The 18,313-nt window shown below is 43.9% G+C and overlaps 1 protein-coding gene across 1 annotated transcript in view; it reads left to right on the top strand.

The window, feature by feature from the left end:
• The first annotated feature begins 3,227 nt into the window (after positions 1 to 3,227).
• fam20cb (FAM20C golgi associated secretory pathway kinase b) overlaps positions 3,228 to 18,313 on the top strand; it is a 54,199-nt gene continuing 39,113 nt past the window's right edge. Inside the window, exons 1-3 of the mRNA XM_071530969.1 lie at positions 3,228 to 4,498; positions 4,827 to 5,002; positions 8,570 to 8,648. Of these exons, the coding sequence (XP_071387070.1) occupies positions 3,987 to 4,498; positions 4,827 to 5,002; positions 8,570 to 8,648 (767 nt within the window). The 5' untranslated portion in view covers positions 3,228 to 3,986. The remainder of the gene's footprint in view (positions 4,499 to 4,826; positions 5,003 to 8,569; positions 8,649 to 18,313) is intronic.

Raw genomic sequence — 18,313 nt, 5'->3', positions numbered from 1 at the left:
GCCATATTCTGACCATAGCTTTCACGTGACAATAAAATCAAATGTATGAGATCAGCTCCCATTTGTTATTTGAATCAAATTTGAATTAAAGTTGCATGGAAACGGCCTTTCGATGGTGTCTCGCTTCCGTAATTTTACGTATTTCCGGTTGAAAATTGAAAGTTAAAAAAATGCTTTGCGCATAATCTGGAGCTTTCAAAAATTTCTGATTTTTCTCTTTTAGGAAAAGGAAACAGGGTTTTCGGGGAGGGGTGAACACCCAAAATGCACCGCTGTACCATGATGCCAGTCTGTCATGCTGAAATTTGAAAAGTTGCGGGTTTTATATGATTTAGGGGCAAGGGGGGTTGTTCAAAAATCTGTGATGGTATTATTGATTGGAATTTTTTTGTACACCTACTGGTACAGCATGAAGGAAATACTAAAAACAAGCAATTTTCAAGGAAGTAAAAAAAAAAATGGGATTTTGATACAGTATGAAAGTATGAGAAAATAAAATTAGATGTATGTTATGATATAGATATATTTTTCATTGCATTCTGCCTTTAACTGCCTCTTGCCTATAGCCTATAGCCTATAAGTCAAGCCTGTTTGGCAGACTTTGTACAGTAGCGAGCAGGTGCCTCGCCCTTCGCTGTGATGGTGCAGATAGGAATAGAGATACTGCTATCTTCCTCATCCTCTGTGCTATCTAACCCAGAGACACCCGTGAACAGTAGAGGACATAAATCTTGTGTATTTACGACCTGTGCTGTAGTCAGCTATCTGTTAGGGTGCCCTCCTTCGCCTGATCTTGTCTGTACAAGGTCTAGGTTCTTTTTAATTCTCCTGTCATATGAAATATCTGAGGACGGCGTTTCTCAATCTGTCTTTTATTTTCGCACAGATTGGCAGCAGTGATCGTTTTCTTTCAGGGACGGCGATGGCGTTTTCACCCTCTGGTATAACAAGGTCTTAAGATTGCGAAACAGGGTTAAAATCCTGTTAAAATTAAAGAGATTTTGTTCAGGAGCTTTGCCAATAAGCTTCATCGTATCACCGCAGAATTTGACTCTGGAAAAATACCATATTGTTAGTTAGTCACTTGAAAGAGTGTCAATGAAAGCTTTGTGGTTTTCTAGATCGCACAGTGCTTTGTCATGTAGATAGTTGGCATCGCTAGTCATGTATTTCTATCCAGTGATAATTCATTGTGAGATGAGAATATTAATCTGATCGAATAGCTTCTTGTCATCTCACAACAGTCCACTGCAATTACCAGGTCTGAGGGCCTAATGTCATCTGACAGCCTATAAAATGAGAGGAGAAAAATGCGTTGAGGTAACGGCGACGCATCCCTACAGAGAGAGAGAGAGAGAGAGAGAGAGAGAGAGAGAGAGAGAGAGAGGAAACCAAACCACCAGATAGTCCTCTTGATTCATCTTGAAAACCTGAGCTACAATCGCACAAGACAAGCCTTGTGAGGAAGCATTGACCCATCGACTGCCGTGATCCATGTCTGACTGACATCAATACACATTCATCTCTGCTTGTTTCACCTCGGGCTAGTAGGCCACAGGCTAGAATGGCTGGCGTGAGACGTGGACAGGCAACAAGCATCACTTTGTCTTCCACGCTCTCGGTATCATGGTCATCAAACACCGACTGGGGGTGATCTGATGAACCTTTCGCTTTGTTGTGAATTAGTCACCGCTCAAAGGCCTCAAATGTCAACGGTCAGTGTGTCCTGTATGTAAACCCCCCATTACTCAGTAATTTAGGGGAATACTTCCTCCGGTGAGAGGAACAATGATGCTTTTCTCTCCGGTCTATGTCTAACACAATAGACAACACTGTGGAGGAGGTTTGTCGGGTCCATTGTGTGTCACTTGATACTCGGTGTGTTTCATTCTGGGAAGGGCTCCTCTCGGTAAGACGGGAATAAACCGATCACTTGTCATCGACTGTGCCACCACACGCGCACCCACACATCCACACACACACACACAATTTAGAGCTTTAGATTAACACTGATCTCTGCGCCGCTGTTTTAATTTTGCCTCTACATCAGGTTCATTAACATTCACAACTAATGTTTTGTTCCAGTGAGTAAATCCCCCCATAGAGCATATCTTAAGCCATCTCCACTTTCCTCTCTTATAAAGCTATTCCTTCAGCGGCTGTGTTAGCGCAACAGCCACCGCAGCCTCTCTCTCTCTCTCTCCCTCTCTTTTAATTATAAACTAATCTAGGGAGGTAATCACGGACAGCATGATCAGTTACTCATGCATATACGCCATACTACCGTATGTGCGAGTGGTTTATTACCTCTCCTGTCTATTTGCAGCCACATTCACAGCCGCTAAGAACCGTGCATGCAGCCGTAATGCTGTGCCAATTAGCCGTAAAGAGAAACATTAGTCCGCTGAGTGGATATTGGACAGAAGTGTGTATGGGTTTCATGGCCGTTCATGTGGTATATGTGGTTCACGTGGTATATGTGGTTCATGTTGTATATGTGGTTCATGTGGTATATGTGGTTCATGTTGTATATGTGGTTCATGTTGTATATGTGGGTTAAAGGTCAGACAGCACAGCAGCAGATAAAAAAAGTGTGGAGTCAGTCGGTTTCTCTGCTGCACAAGTCTCCGTTTTGACTCGTTCCTTTTTCTTTCGGCACTGAAAGGTGCTTTGTGGTTTTCATTTCATGCGGGCCTTTTAAATATTATTGAAGATGTGATTGCTGCTGAGTGGCAGCAGTGCAGGATGGAACTGGATCCTCAGACTGATGAGCAGTCTAATAGGCCTGTCTAATGTATCATCGATGGATTGACTGCCGTCTCAGAGGAGATATTTCAGAGGGATTCCAGCAGATGAATTTCACCAAAAAAAAAGAAAAAAAAAAAGAAATGGCTTCATGGGGCTTTGCTGCTCTGTGTGTGTGCGTGTGTGTGTGTGTGTGTGTGTGTGCCAGACTGAATATTGGCCAGTGGGATGAGACGCCCTCTTCTTGCACAGTCTGGATGTGCAGCGAGGATTTATTCCAAGAGGAATACAGACGAGCACTTCATGCTTCACATGGTCGCAGTCCTCTCTCTCTCTCTCTCTCTCTCTCTCTCTCTCTCTCTCTCCCCTCAGCCAATCTGCGCACGGTGACGCTGCGCAAAGGCTGGATCTAGTCTTGGCTTCATCATCATATTTAACACACCCACCCAGATTCACACATGCTACAGAGGTGGATTCTCTTTCCCCACTACTCCTAGAGGTTGCTTGGCCCTGCGGGGGGATTTCTGTCTCCTGCTATACCTGTGCAAATTATTCCTTTGGCTCGCCTCGGGTGATTTTTGTCGGGCGTGACAGAATTACGCATACCGGATCGCTGAGGTGGATGAGTTACGTCGACTACTTTTCTGGGACTTTCCCTGAAACATATTTAAATGTGACATCCGTGAAGAGCTGCACTTTCCGTACATTTCCGATGTCCCAGCTGGTCCGCGGCGGCTCTCTCCAGAGGATCGAGGCTGGACGGTGAGGCTGATGCGCGCCCTCGGACCTCTTGGACACGCAGATTTGACGGATCATTTATCCCGCGTTATCAGAGCCGCTTTTGGATCCTACTCACTTGTCTAATAGTCTGTATTGATCTTGAAATATTGGGTGGTCGATAGGAAAGAGAGAGCGGCGGCGTGGAGAGGATGTGGCTTGCGCAAATCGACCGCTGGTCTGAACCGACTCGACCTGTTTTACCTGGACGCTTGCGGATGATTTTGCGCTTCTGAAATCTGGACGTCCGAGCCAATAAAGCAGGACTCTGATGTTGAAAATATAAAGGCTGAACACTGAATCCTTTACTCAAGACGGCAAGTGAAGATGGTTCCTACGTGTTTAACGTATATTTCATTAGATTGGCATCCAGTCTAATAAACATAATCAGCGATGTAGTCAGCTTGTTCATCTGCGTGCTGATCATTTGCAGTAAATATTCACATCTGCTCAAAACGGAGACTATGAAGATGATACTCTTGCGTAAATTCCGGGTTTTGATTCTCATGGTGTTTCTCATCGCATGCTCGATGCACATAATGATAGACTTGTTACCAAAGCTGGAGAGGCGCAGCAACAGCGGCTGCTCCTGCTCCCACACGCCGAGCGAGGAGCCTCAGAGCTGGGGGAAGCAGGGCTGGCCTAACAAGCACACCCTGCGAATCCTCCAGGACTTCAGCAACGAGCCGAGCTCAAACGTTTCCTCCCACTCGCTGGAAAAGATTCCGGTTACGGGCGACAAAACGGAGGGCTTCAGGCGGCTCGAGCATTACGCGCAGCGCGGTGACAGGAAGAGGCAGTTCATCCAGGACGCCACGGTGACCAAGAACATGCCGGTGAGGGGTTCAAGGTTGTCAGCTCTCTACGACCACCCGTTATATAAACGATCCCCGCCGCCGCTGACGGACGAGGACACGCTGTTCAACGTCAACACGGACATCAGATTTGACCCCAAAGCCGCAGAGGATCAGGAATGGTAAAGTGCAGCATTTCATAAACATGAAGCCAGCTTGCTCTCAGCATTTATAATAGAAGTGAACCTTAAACACATCACCTATCCAGTCTGTGGCATCATAAGATCCTAAATTAGACTGAACATTTTGGGTAGAAAAGGGATAATTTGTCATAAGGTGTAGTCTACACCTCAATCCAAATATCCCAACAAAGAGCTTAGTTTTGCTCAATCACATTAGTCTAAATACTGCATCAGAATCCAAACTATATCACCCATTACATCAAAACCTGATAATCCTCTTCCTCCCCATCCCCTTCCACCCCTCCCTCCTCTTCCTCCTCCCATGCAGGCACGGTGAAGGCACCATGGATGAGTTCAGTCCAACAGGAGAGCTGACGGCGGACTCCTACCCCAACTGGCTCCGCTTCCACATAGGGATTAACCGATACGAGCTGTACTCCAGGCACAACCCGGTCATCGACGCCCTCCTGAAGGACCTGGTCTCCCAGAGGATCACCAGCGTCGGTGAGTCGGGACTCGGGGAGAGGCGATCCAGCGTACGGCACCTTTAGGAACAGCAGGAGGGCTTCGCTGCTTGGATGCAGTTGGAGGGTTTCTGCTCACAGAGAGAATATCAGGCGCAAAATTACACTTTTCTCTTTAGGGGTTTCGCTGATTTTCTCATCCAGAGAGACACACAGCGATGTAGCGGAGGGTAAACCCACCTGAACTGCTGTTTGCCTGCCTTTTTATTTGCAGAATAGTGTTCACCCCCCTGTCTAGGCTGACATGAATCTTCATTACATGAATTCATAGTGAGTAATATCACAAGGGTGGGGTCTTTCAAGCAGAAATTGACGTTTTTCTGATTGATTTCTGTTTATATTGGTGGTTGTGTTGCCGTTTGATGATCACCAACTGGAGGTCATACAGTTTACCTTTTTATTTACCATTACATCACTGGTGTCATGCAATAATTGAGCAGCCGGGGGGTTCAGTCTCTTGCACAAGGACACTTGGATAGCTCACATGGCTTCTAATAGACACACACTGGCTTTTTTTTCTCATTGAACTTGTGCCCTTTTGGTCACGGGACTGTCTGTCACACCATGGCCTAGAGGGTGTCCCCTGTAGAGGTCAGAGTTCAGTTCAGAGGGTGTCCCACATGGGAAACGGTGGCAATCAAACAGTAAGCCAAAGGGGAATGTGCTGTGGCCGGGTTAATTGGGCCTACCAGGTCTTAGGTAGGGCGACTGCTACACATATCAATTAAGAATGAGAGGAGGGGAGGCTGCTAAGTGATAGACAAGTGCACTGCTGGCTGCTACAGAAAACACACACACACACACACACACACACACACACGCACAGTCTGAGTCTGATCAGCCTGCCTTACAAGGAAGAAGGAATAATAAAACCCACAAGTCTTCTCTCGTGTGTTCCCACAAAGCGTCACAGCAGAACATAACTCGCCTCAGAGAACACCTGGTCTCCGTCCAAATCACAGTGTGATCCAAATCACACATTGTGGCTTTTATTTGATCGACAAGTGCACAGTGAACCTGGCTTCGTGCAGAAAGCCACAAAGCCCTCGCTGCAAGTGCAAGTAGGTACCTGATAGAGCCGGTAAAATCCGTGTTAGGGCAGTTATATGGAATCGAAGGTTTTTGAGGTTGTTGTTTTTTTTTTTCTTCTTTGGTCTTGGATTGTCTTCCTTTTTGGCTCCGCTCTGTTCCCACATTCCAGGAGTGTTTGTCGACTCAAGGTCGCCCATCTCACGCTCGCTGTAAAAAGTGATTGCAGATTTCAGGTTTATCTGCCAGTGACAAAACCGCAATTGCCCTATAGCTAAGATTAAATACTTATCTGGGACCAGAATTAACCGGTTATAAAACTAGCAGCATGGTGTCTGCGTGGTCACCACTAACAGAGGAAGAATTTATTTTTCTTTCTTTCTTTCTTTCTTTCTTTCTTTCTTTCTCGCCACTTCCAAATTCTCTCCTTTTCCCTGATCTTTCTCCCTCTTACTTTCTGACTCTCTCAAGCCTGGGTGGATAGTGGAAGCAGTTCTCAGCGTCTCTAGCCAGCTAAATACATGCTGGCCCAGTAATTACAGAGCCATAGCAGAGGCCTGGGGCAGAATACCAATAAAAGCCAGCAGCAGTTGGTTATTATCTATGCTTAAGGATAGGAGGGCTTGGATGTATTATACGCCGAACCTTTTTAAGCAGTGTTTATCAGTGAAAACGCAGCCTACAAATGCAGCATATAGGGTAAATATTACTACCGATGATTGTATTAATCTGACGCACATTTGATCGCTGGACTGCACATTCTAAAAAGAGAAAGAGAAAGAGGCATAGAGGTTTCCTGGAGGGAAATGTTGTCAAAGAGGATTTGTGTGAGGGCGACTGGTATGGACGGAGTGGGACATTATCATTTGCATGGTTCCTGTATACAGTTACTCCGCAAACATGAGTCCCATATATATTTCCTGCTGACCTGATTTGCTTTTATTCAAAATGCTCCCAAGCCTCTATACACAAACACACGCATACACAAGTTCACACCGCGACAGGTGAGCTGGAAACTGATCTTTTCACTTGATTCACTTGATGATTTTTTCCCCTGTAAAACACTAAGCTTGTCATCATGGTTCCCATATGTAAAAAAAACTAATCAGAACATTGATTGAGAAGGCTGTGCTTTGGCAAAAGGCCACCGAAACACTGTTTACAATTGATCGGTAGAGGAGTAAAAGGCACAGTGGCTCCTCTGTTGTTTCTGCCAATTTTTCTGTGTTTTTTAGTACAGTACCTCGCCCAAACGTTGAGCCCAATCCCGTGAGTGCCTTTAGAATGCATTATCATGTTCAAAAAGAAAGAAAACACGAAGGATAGAGGGATGGACAGAGAGCGAAAGAGAGAGTGAGAGACCCTGCAGAGAATACAGAGAGAGAGAGTAAACAACGGAGGAACAGAGAGCGACGGGCGAGCACTCGCTGTCCTTCACCCCCTCACTCTCCCTTCCCGTCAAACAAACACTGTGACATCAGCACTCGCTCGCTTCAGAGTGCAAACACTCATGCACACACACACACACACACACACACAAACACACACAGATATACCCATACACACAAACACAAACATACAAGCTCACATACGCAGCAGTGCACTTCACCGACATGGTCGGGGAAATTGAAGTTTCAAGCTCAGGTGTGCCATGAAATTTCACTAAACTGTAAATCAAGTCAATATCAGTCAGTATTACACTGCAGTTTAAATTAAACAACATATTTTCACTTGGATGATGGACTTAAGTCTCTGTCCTGTGAGCTCGATGTATTTTCTACTTATATGACCAAACTCTGCTGAATATGGCATTGCTAAACTATCAATAATTGATATATTGTGTGCATATTGTCTGGAGACTGGAGTTTTATTTATAGAAACATTTCTCAGAGGCAGAGCTGCTCTGGAGGCAGAAATAATCTGATTGATTGAGTTAAACCTTAATGGGCGGAGCCAAAAAGCACAGTTTTTTGGAGCAATAAAATATATGAATGGCAATAACTTTATTAATTCATTCATTCATGATCATAGAAGGTCAGCAGCTAGCTAGCTAGCTAGCTTACCTGGATAGCTATAGGCTAGTATGGGTAGTTTGAACTTGGAAGGTCAGCTAGGCTAATAATAACTTATAATAACTTAGTATGGCTCGTTTGCATTTTTCAGTTAGTAGCAGAGTGCTAGGCTTCCTAATATTAGCTCTTGTCTCTTTCGCTGGACTTCAGTCAAACATTTCTTAGCTAGAAAAACTATTTGGCTCAACCAATGAGATTATTTCTGCCTCCAGAGCCGCTTTGCCTCCGAGAAATGTAATGCCAATTTGTGCCAGAGCATTAGAAGCGGTTGTACACCACCATGCACTAGTGTCTCATCTCCTGGGGTGTATAATTGCAAAGTAATTGTGCTCCAACAGTATTTGCTGCCAGTATGCCAGTCACGAGTCGCCAGCACACTATATCTGTTTAACAGCTATCACCTGTAGCCGTTGTTAATAGCAGTGTTGTCTGTTTCACTCCAACAGCAATGAAGTCGGGAGGCACCCAGCTAAAGCTGATTATGACTTTCCAGAACTACGGGCAGGCTCTGTTCAAACCCATGAAGTAAGTTATTGTCCTCCAACAGAAATACGTTTTATGTGTTGTGGTAAAAATGTGCTCCTGCTGGCTCTGGTGTCTCCTGTTAATCTGCCCCTCTCATCTTTCCTATACTGTGCCAGGATGGACTGTGTCATGTCCACTCTCCCTAAAGAAATCCCTTTTGTATCATATTAAAGCAGGTTTTAGAGATTAGGTCAGAAATACTCCTTTCACATTTTTACGTGCAGCTTCTTCAAAGCTTTTTAATCCCCTGAAGGGAAAGATGGTTATGTCCAATCATCAAATCACTGCACCTTGTTTCAGTTAAATCACCAACTATGCACCGCTCTACCTCACTTCGCTCCTTTCACATCCCACCAGCTCCCCATTCTCCTCACAACTCACATCAATCTCACATCCTCATTCTCCTCTCTGGCTATATCAAATGGGTTTCATTTCAGGGCAACCTTGATCTTCGATTGAAGGCCGATATCATTCTGCTGTGTCAGAGCCAGAGATGTGGCATAAGCATTTCACTTTAGAGGGCTTTCAGGTGACGTAACACACCCTTCAGCGGCCATATTGGAGGACCTCAGCCTTCAAAGTGCTAGCTAGCTAGCATTAAAGTGGCTAGTAGTTGCATGTTAACATTAACATTGGTTGCTTTGCTAAATTAGCCTGCTGGCTAGTTAGCTATCAAAGCATAAAAATTATTTATTCAGGTTAAAACTCATAGTGCTTTGGAGTAGAAATAGGACCAATAGGGGTTTAGGACTAAAAACAAGAGATTCCTAACTTAAATTTGGAAATCTCTGACTTATCAGACTATTCACATTTAGTTACAACATTACTGAACTATATCCAAACCACAACAGCCGTTATCAGGCATCAGTATTTTTCTTTCCTGGTTGCTTAGTCATTATTTGCACACAGCCAATTCTCCACTGGACCTCCATGATGGCGCCAGACATGATTAAGAGATTTGTGATGCAACTGCAAAGCCTCATACCTTACCTTGCCTCATGTTCTCCTCAGTCTTATTCCAGTTGCGATATGAGGACATCCAACTCGTGAGCTGCAGCATATCATTTTCGTCTCGCACAAAGGGGCAAAAGCAACACTTTTCTCTCCTTTTCTACCCAAGTCTTTTACTCACCCTGTAATCCACCTTGGTTTACCTTGTAGAGGAGATAAGTCTAGCCAATGGTAAAAACGGCCTCACTAGTAGATACGGTAAAGTGTTTGATTAATTCACACTTCCTTTATCCAGACTGTCATATTTAGACGATAACACATCCCAAGAGACGTGCTCTTTGCTCCTAATCCCTCCTCGATTGGTGGATTTAAATGTCACTCGTCCTTTGTTATGGTGATTGTAATTTAATTGTGGGTTAATGGTTTTCCACACACGCTGTTGTCTGGCCCCTGCATGTCAGTATGGAGAGCAGGGTTAAGCCTGTAGATGATAGGTAGCGAGGTTTCCGTGGGAGGAAAAGCTATTCAGAGACTGTTGTAATTACTGCTTCAATCGTACCACAGTAAGTCAGGCTAGACGCAACAAGCCTGAAATCATCCTGACAGGCCGGGAGGAGAAGAGATGAGAATGAGGTGAGAAGAGGGATCGGAGAGGAGAGGTGTGGAATTGAAGAGAGGTAAGGGAGGAAAGAGGCGAGAGGAGAGGTGAGGGGGCAAGGACTGGAGGAGACAGGGGGAGGAGGATGGAGGATAGACGAGGAGAGGAGAGGGGGGCAGAAAGAGTTGTCAGCGCTGTATACACAAACGCAGTCGAAATCCACAGATTATCTCAGCGCCGCGCCTCGAATTTGAACCCAGACGGAAACGTGAAATGGCATTTTCTGTGAAAAACATGGGGTGATGCGGTTGGATGCAAATCTGTTCTGATCTGTTGCTTGACAGTTGTTGTTGTCAGAGCAGCCCTGATGTTTGATAATCCTGAAACTGGAAGTGCAGGATGGTTTTTTTTATTCCTTCCTGCTTGAAAGCACTTCGCTTAAACAAAATGGGGCAACCCATGCTGGTATGTGTGTGCTCATTTGGTCTGCAATCAAAGTCTTGATGGATTTGCAAAGTCATTCTCTCTACATACATCAGTTCCCGTGCAGAGAGGCGCACACATGCACACAACCACACACACACTCTTAACACCCCACATCATCTCCTCACTCGCCATTCCCAAATCTGCTGGTGTGTTTCCACATGGTGCATCAAAGAGACAGAGGCTGAGAGATCAAAGACTTCTCCGGCTGTGCTCCTCCGCTCCGCTCCTCTCAACTCTAATGCAAATGTGTGCCAGGCAATCAGGCAGTGAAGGCAGGCAGCCGTGCAGCGTCTGGGTAACGATCGACCCTCCAACCATACATATCTGTGGAAACCCGTGCTCTCGCTGCTCCCCTCTATCTGTTTATCTGCCCCTTCTCTCTGTCTCTCTTTGATTCTTACTATTCTCCACCACTCGTCCTCTAGCTCTGCCTCTCCGTCCGTCTCTCTATCACTGTTGCTGTATCTCTTTTACTCTCTTGCACACTCACTACTGAATGGCACACATGCAGAAATCCATTAGCAGGCTGTGCTGTATTGATCCTTTAGCTATCCTCTCCTTTCCTTTCTTTTCTTTTCTCTCTCGAGAGAAAGAGATGATCACAGTCTTTGGTCAGTGGTTCTGATTTCTGCTGGCAGGTTTTCCTTTTTTTCTTGGGTTGGCGGGGCAGTACACACCTTAGAATGATTTCACTGTGTTTTAAACAGAGAATGAATCATCTTCTACTGACGTGAGGCTATACAGCATGGCCTGTAGAGCTGGGCAATATAACGATATTATCGTTTACCGAATCGTGAAAGTCAATTATGTTGTTTAAATGAAAGATATAGAAAATATAAGGTCAAATTCCTCAAAATAAAAAAAATAAAAAAATTGAGAACGTCAATTACAGGTTCAGTTTATTACTGTATAATACTTCCAATTATCATACAGGTCAACATGAACATCAACTGGATTATTTAGCATGTGATTTCTCCATACCTAAGACAGCAGATATCATTATTTATCAATATCGCAAAAATTCCAACTAATTATTGTGATATTTATTTTTTCTGTATCGCCCAGCCCTGCACGAACAACAAGTGCATGTTGAGTCATAAAACTAGGTGCAATACTGTCCCAGTAGGATGTAAGATAGATGAAGTGGCCTGTGGAGCTTCCGTATGTGGTCTGGTTTCCCAGACATGGAAAAACCTAGTCTAGTCTAACACAAGGCTTCTTCCAAACAAGTGCTATAATTGTTAAGACTAGGCTTTGGGTGAGATCAGAGAGGAATTATGGGATAGCACTTAAAATCCCTCCTGATGCCCAGTTAACTTTGGTTAACTAGGCAGACGAAAACATCGTAACTGCGCTTCCTGTCACAACAAGTGCGGTGCAGTTTGAATAAAGCTCAGTTAGATGACTAAGCTCAATTATCATCTTCGTCATCCTCTGCATCCTCGTCCCGTTGTGCCTGTGGTTACAGGACTGAAATAACCCTGAATTGCGGCATTTCCATAATTTCTGCTTTTGTTCCTGTACACAAACATTTTACTCAAGTGGGGAGTGGGAGCATCTGCTGGACGTATTTGGGTAAAAATCATGCAAATGTTCATATAACCGTCAAAAAGTCTATGATGCATAAACTCTCAGAAAACGAGTTTGGCCAGGGCTGTACCCTATTAGGGTACGAATATTGTACCGTCATGCACGGTCCATATTCCCGTACCCTTGTCGCCTGTACTTCTAAAGGAACAATTAAGTACCCCAAGTGACAAAAATGTACAAAAATGCAGCCTTTGAAAAGGTACAGACTCCCTGTAGGAGTACTGGCCCAGCGACAAGCCATTTTATACTTTAAAGTGGCAAAAAAATACCTTCAAATTCAAAGAAAACTAACACAAATATATATCTTTTGCTGTCAGAAATGAAAACCTTCTAGCGCAATAAAACATATACATTTAGTACCTTAAAGACCACTAGCGCACCTTTAAGTGTACATTTGTTACAGGTGATAAATACACCTTTGGGTACAGATATGGACCTGTCCTGTACCTGTATTTGTGACAGTGTATAGTGTGCTATGAAGTGTGTTTGGTTGAGTCCCAGCTGGAGGAGAGTTAGTGTACTTTACAGTGCATTGAACCTGGGTACCAGGGGTAGAGAAGTGTTATTGTTGTTGCTGCTTGTCTCTCTGTTTGTCTTTTACTGTTTGTCTCTGTCTCTCTTTTGTCTTTCTATCATTATCCAACTCTTGTGCTGGTGTGAATTAGAGAGACATGATTGTCATATTTACAGTGAAATTAGCCTCGGAGCACACAAAGCCCATTAGATGATGAGCGCGGATGATAGACGGAGAGGGGGGGGGGGAAACTAATGATTGATATAACGACGGGCTTCCGTTCCTTCTCGCTTCCACTTAATTGTATCGCTTGTCAATCAGCCGGCTGATGGCTTAGTCACACATAAATCAATCCAAGCATTCCTAGATGAGATATCTGCTCTTTCCGCCGCTCCTCCCTACCGGGCAATCTATATCCGTGTCCCCCGAGTAATTTTTGATTGACACATCGGGGAGACGAGAGACGGGAGCCACATAATGTCACCTCGTTTGTGTCAATAACATATTGACAGCAGCACAAATAACAGCCTGGAGGAAACGTCTGTGTTAAATGTGAAATATTAGGCGGAAATTGGCCGCGTATAAGAGCCTGATGTTATATCATCAAGCTGCATCGGTCCTGGGAGGTGAAAGAATGAGATTGAGGAAGCTTTGTCTGGACAGGGAGGGGGGGCATGTCTCGACAAAAAGCCGTATTATCCTCGCTTATAGCTGCCCGGATTCGTCCCTGAACAAGGCAAAGATTGAACAGTGAGAGATGGATGAAAAAGAGGACAGTTCAGCGATTGTTCCCCGGCTGTGGAACCCAGAGAGAGAAAACTTCTCAGTAGACAACCTTGCTCTTTCTCTCCCTCTGCCTCATCTTTTATATGCGTTTGGTTGTTTGTTTGTCTGTGCATGTGTGTCTCTGTGTGTGTGTGCCTCTGTGTGTGTATGTTTACTGTGTCATATTGTATTCACAAGGTCTTCTGTGCCTGCGCTTTGACATTGACTTGGGAAATAAAGAGATGAGTCGCCTCAGGACAAGTCACTCAAGAGCACAGATGATGAGTGCAGCTCGGTTTGGAAATAGAGGGAAACTCGCAGTGGCGCAACGGCGATGCCAGAGCCGCGGGGAAAAGTACCGCGTTAACCCCCGAACCGCCGGCCCACATACCTGGACATGGCGCAACACACATTATGACTAGGCAGTTGCATTGAACCATGGCATGAAGCGTTTATACGTTAGCACAAGAATAATTGGATATATGGTAATTAAACCTAACCCTTGCGGCGTATACAATAGGTACCACATCAACGAAATTCACTACTTTTTTACATGCTTTTTTAGTACTAGCTTACATCCCGGTAAAGGTTATATTTGTTATAATCATTTTATTTATGCATCCTCATATTCCAATCACAAATGTCCCTGAATACACAAATAATCCGAATATTTAGAATATAACCAAGGAAGCAGAACAATTAACGGCAATTAACAGCATTTTATGAGGCGTTTCCATGTCTCTGCGTCTCCCAGCAATTACAGCAATTACAAATTTCAGGCTTCTCATCATCAGGATATGAGCCTACCTGGGTTGTAAACGGGATGCGGCGTTTACATGCTTCAAATCAAAAACTGAACACTTGAGGATCCCGAATAATAGCAGAATATTATTAGCGCTTGCCAACCTCAATAAATATTTCTGTTCTGTTCAGTTTTGCGGTACCACTGGTTCTGTTGGTGGAGAAAACAGTTGAATAATTAATCGGGAATTACAGCCACAGCGAGATCATGTGATTCAGCAGCACTTTAGGCTCCGCACCGCTCGGCAAATTTCCCCTTAATGTTTTGACTGTTTCCCCCCCATGTAATAATTGCTTCTCCGGGGTATTGTTCAGTTCAGCGGAGTTTGTGCCGAAACATAAATTAAAATGTTTAAAGCGATATTGTTGGAGCAAAGATGAAAATGGCGCCTGTGCATAAGCGCTCACTTTTAAACAAACGCACACACACATACAAGCGGAAATGTGTGCTATAAACACACACACCAGGCAGCACACGTACTCTACATGAGACTAACAGTAGTTGAACACATGTTTTTCAGTGTGCAGAGAGAGAGAGACACACATGACCAAGTGGAGGCCTCAGGCAGAGTAATCTGACCCCGTTACTGTCTTCCCTACACAGGCTGTGACACACTGCAGCCCACTGGGATCATATAGAGCGGAGCCGGCACTGTTTATTCCCCTATATTCCTATATTCAACAGCCCGTCTGTTCATAACACATATAGAGAAAACTGAAAAAAAAAAAAACACTGAGCGAAAGATAGTATCGCTAGCGGTGCATCGATGCAAGATACCAGGCTAATATATTCATCCTTGGCGTTGGTGAAGGTTGTTGATACCAGGGAGGGAGCACTGGCTGATATTTATCTATTCGCTGCATTAGAAAAATAGATGCCTTTTGATAGACGAATTACGAAAGGAAAATGCTATTTTATTAGATTTAACAGTATTGGAAATGTAAAAGTCTGCTCATTTTTTTTCGCCGCGTTTTTCTCTGGCAGAAGGTAGTCCAGCCAAACTGATCAATACTAAAACAGATAGTGCTAAAGTCCAGAAGCAGAGATGCTACAATCTGTGTCATTCAGTGGCCTCTTTCCAATAAGTCATCAGTGGGCCGCTTTGATGCTAAAGCCATAGCATGGTTACAATACTCTACAGCACTGGTACTCAACCAGTGGGCTGCGGCCCAAAAGTGAGTCACGGACATTTTCCTTAAAAACATCCACAGGACTTTTATGTTTAAATGTTGTGCGTTCCATTACGTGAGTTATATTTTTAAATGCATCCGTTTCTACAATAAGTTGTTGCTGTGACAAGCTGCCAGAGAGAGACAAAGTAAGACTGGAAATGAAGCAAATATGACTCACAGCATACAGTATATTTGAAATTTTGCGGGGGAAAAGGGTTACAGAACACAATAAAATATATAAATACTCGTTAGAGGACTCATTAGATTAAATATGCTTTATTAGAGTTAAATGGAATGGATGCATTGACTACACTGTATTATGGTAAATGGTATTTCCTGATGTAAGACTACATTATGGACAGATAAATGAAGGCTAAAAATATATAAATTTGATGACTTAGAGACAAAACATGGACTACCAGAAAACCTAGGATGCCCACTATCTAAAAGAAGTCCAGTTTAGTCCACATTGGCACAGTTCTTCCTAAAAACTACAGAATGGAGCCGTGTTTTTTCTCTATACCTAAGAGTAACATGTTTTCACTGTCTTTTTTAAAGCAAAAAACAAAAAAACCTCCCTTTGATAATGGTAAACTTAAAGGCTAAGGTGAATTTTGATGCACACCTCTGCCACAGTGACCTGTGTATGGGACCTTCACTAAGCCCATGCAGTAGTGGGAGGCCACAACAAATACCCTGTAATTAAAATAAAGGTTAGAGTGGCCCACTGTGATACTAATCTGTTAATGTGGGCGAAAGCCGCTCTGGTCATCATGGCCAATAATCCAGTACAGACCTATGGCCCGCTATACTGGGGAAAGACATGCTATAAACACTCAATAACAGAAGCTTACACAACTAATACGGTCTAGTGGGGATGCTGTAGAGGAAAAAAAGCCGCAAATGAGCAAGTAGCCCACTATAATAATCTCTTAATGTACGGTGGGCTTGCTGCCATCTATACTAATCAGCAGTAGTGATTTATGTAGAATGTAGATATGAGTAAGCCACTGATATTTTCCTCAGTAATGTATTCTAACACACGCTGCCAGTTTTAATCAGTGTTGTTGATTAGCCGAATCATTACAGATAAAGTTTGACATGTTTGTTAGGTGCTGGAATCCGCTGCTTTTATTTTCTGCGGTTTTATTATATATAAAGACTCAACATCAGCATCCATTCTTCTCACGACTTCGCAAACAATGTGTGCAAGTGTGTGTGTGTGTGTGTGTGTGTGTGCTTGTGTGTGAGTGTCACAATCTCACTGCTACCTCTGACGACTTTGGACACACAGCGTTCCAAGCTGTCACAGTATTCGTACTGTAGTTGCCTAGGAGACAGAAAGCGCTCCTATTTTTTTGTCTTTGTGTGCTGATGTGTGTGTACATGTGTGTGTGTGTGTGTGTGTGTGTGACTGGCTGTATACGTGAGTGCCACTCTGCAGCGATACAGTCAGTGTAAATTCCATGCAGAACCCGGATCAGACCTTCCAGGAGCAGAAATGTCTTGATGATATTATCAGTCAGCTGCCCCCTTCAGGTAAATGTTATCAGCTCTAATGTGGCACTGAAGGAACGATAACACAGTGTTGCAGCCAGCAGAAATGGCAGGCCAGCATCCAATCTGCATATCAAAGCTTCGGCTAAATTCCTCTGCCATCTGTGTGAGTGTGTGTGTGTGTGTGTGTGTGTGTGCCCCGAACAATCGCCAGCACAGCACGCACACGCACACACACGCGTTTGATATGCATGTTGTGCTGCTGCTTCTCTGCAGTCTCAGAGGCAAGTTGTTCCTGGCCCGTTACAATCGCAATTCATCCCATTAAGAATCCCTGATAAACACATTCATTGTTTCTTAGAAATAATAAAAAATAAAAAAAATAAAAAAGCGTAATTACTCACCCATAAACATTTCAAAAACCTCATCCGGCTCTGGGAAAGTGGGATTTGATACCATCTGTCATCTTGTCTCTTTGCTTTGAAGGGGCTGTCACTCAAAGATGGGCTTTTGCTCTCTGTCTGGACATTGTATACCTCAGTGGCTGATCTGAGACTGACATCAGACATTGATTCATCTGGTCTGGCCCGCTCCTCCACACTGCCAGGCTTATTGTGGATCAGATGTGGAAGCAGAGGCGCAGAGGGCGTTTGGTGACGGGAAACGGGCCTTTTCATTTCTTCTCATGGTCAGCGAACAAAGGCAGAGGGAGGCAGAGGGAGGCAGTGTCATGCGTAGGTTTTGTCATACATGAATTACATGGAAAAGCTATTTGCACTTTAGCTGAATGCACATGAGGCTAAAAAACTCCTACTCCGAAAGTCCCATAAAACTCAGATTGTGGTTTCTTGAAATCCTTTTGGGGTGCAATCACACCTACAGCTGGTTTCCTTTGGTCGAAACCATAGTGGAAAAGTTTACTTTGTTGCATTTTTGTATTCGGTTCGTTTAAGTTCACGCTGCCCAATTACAAGCAAACCGAGGCTTGTAAACAAAAGTCACATGGACTCACATGTAGCTCGTTTATCGGGCTGAGTTTTAGTGACCTGTCATCCTGAGAGATTAGAGATTAGAGACATGCTTGCACCTTCAGTCCTAGACCTACAGCTCATCTTTGGCATTCAGTTGAACACAGATGATTTTACTAAGAATGCTGCCTTGGTTTCAGAGTTATAGTAGAGAGCTATTCATAGGAGAATGGGGCATGCATACAAAAAAAGTGAAAAAAGGACTTTCTGTCTTAACCTTTTTGATTTGAGAACTATGATGGCCTTAGGAAACAGGTAGAAA

Source organism: Centroberyx affinis, unplaced genomic scaffold, assembly GCF_046629955.1.
Source record: "Centroberyx affinis isolate AG114_WGS23_722 - 3 ecotype Tasmania unplaced genomic scaffold, CSIRO-AGI_Caff_v1 ptg002014l_1, whole genome shotgun sequence".
In the NCBI taxonomy this organism is placed as follows: Eukaryota; Metazoa; Chordata; class Actinopteri; order Beryciformes; family Berycidae; genus Centroberyx; species Centroberyx affinis.
This window is presented reverse-complemented; position numbering and strand designations above follow the sequence as displayed.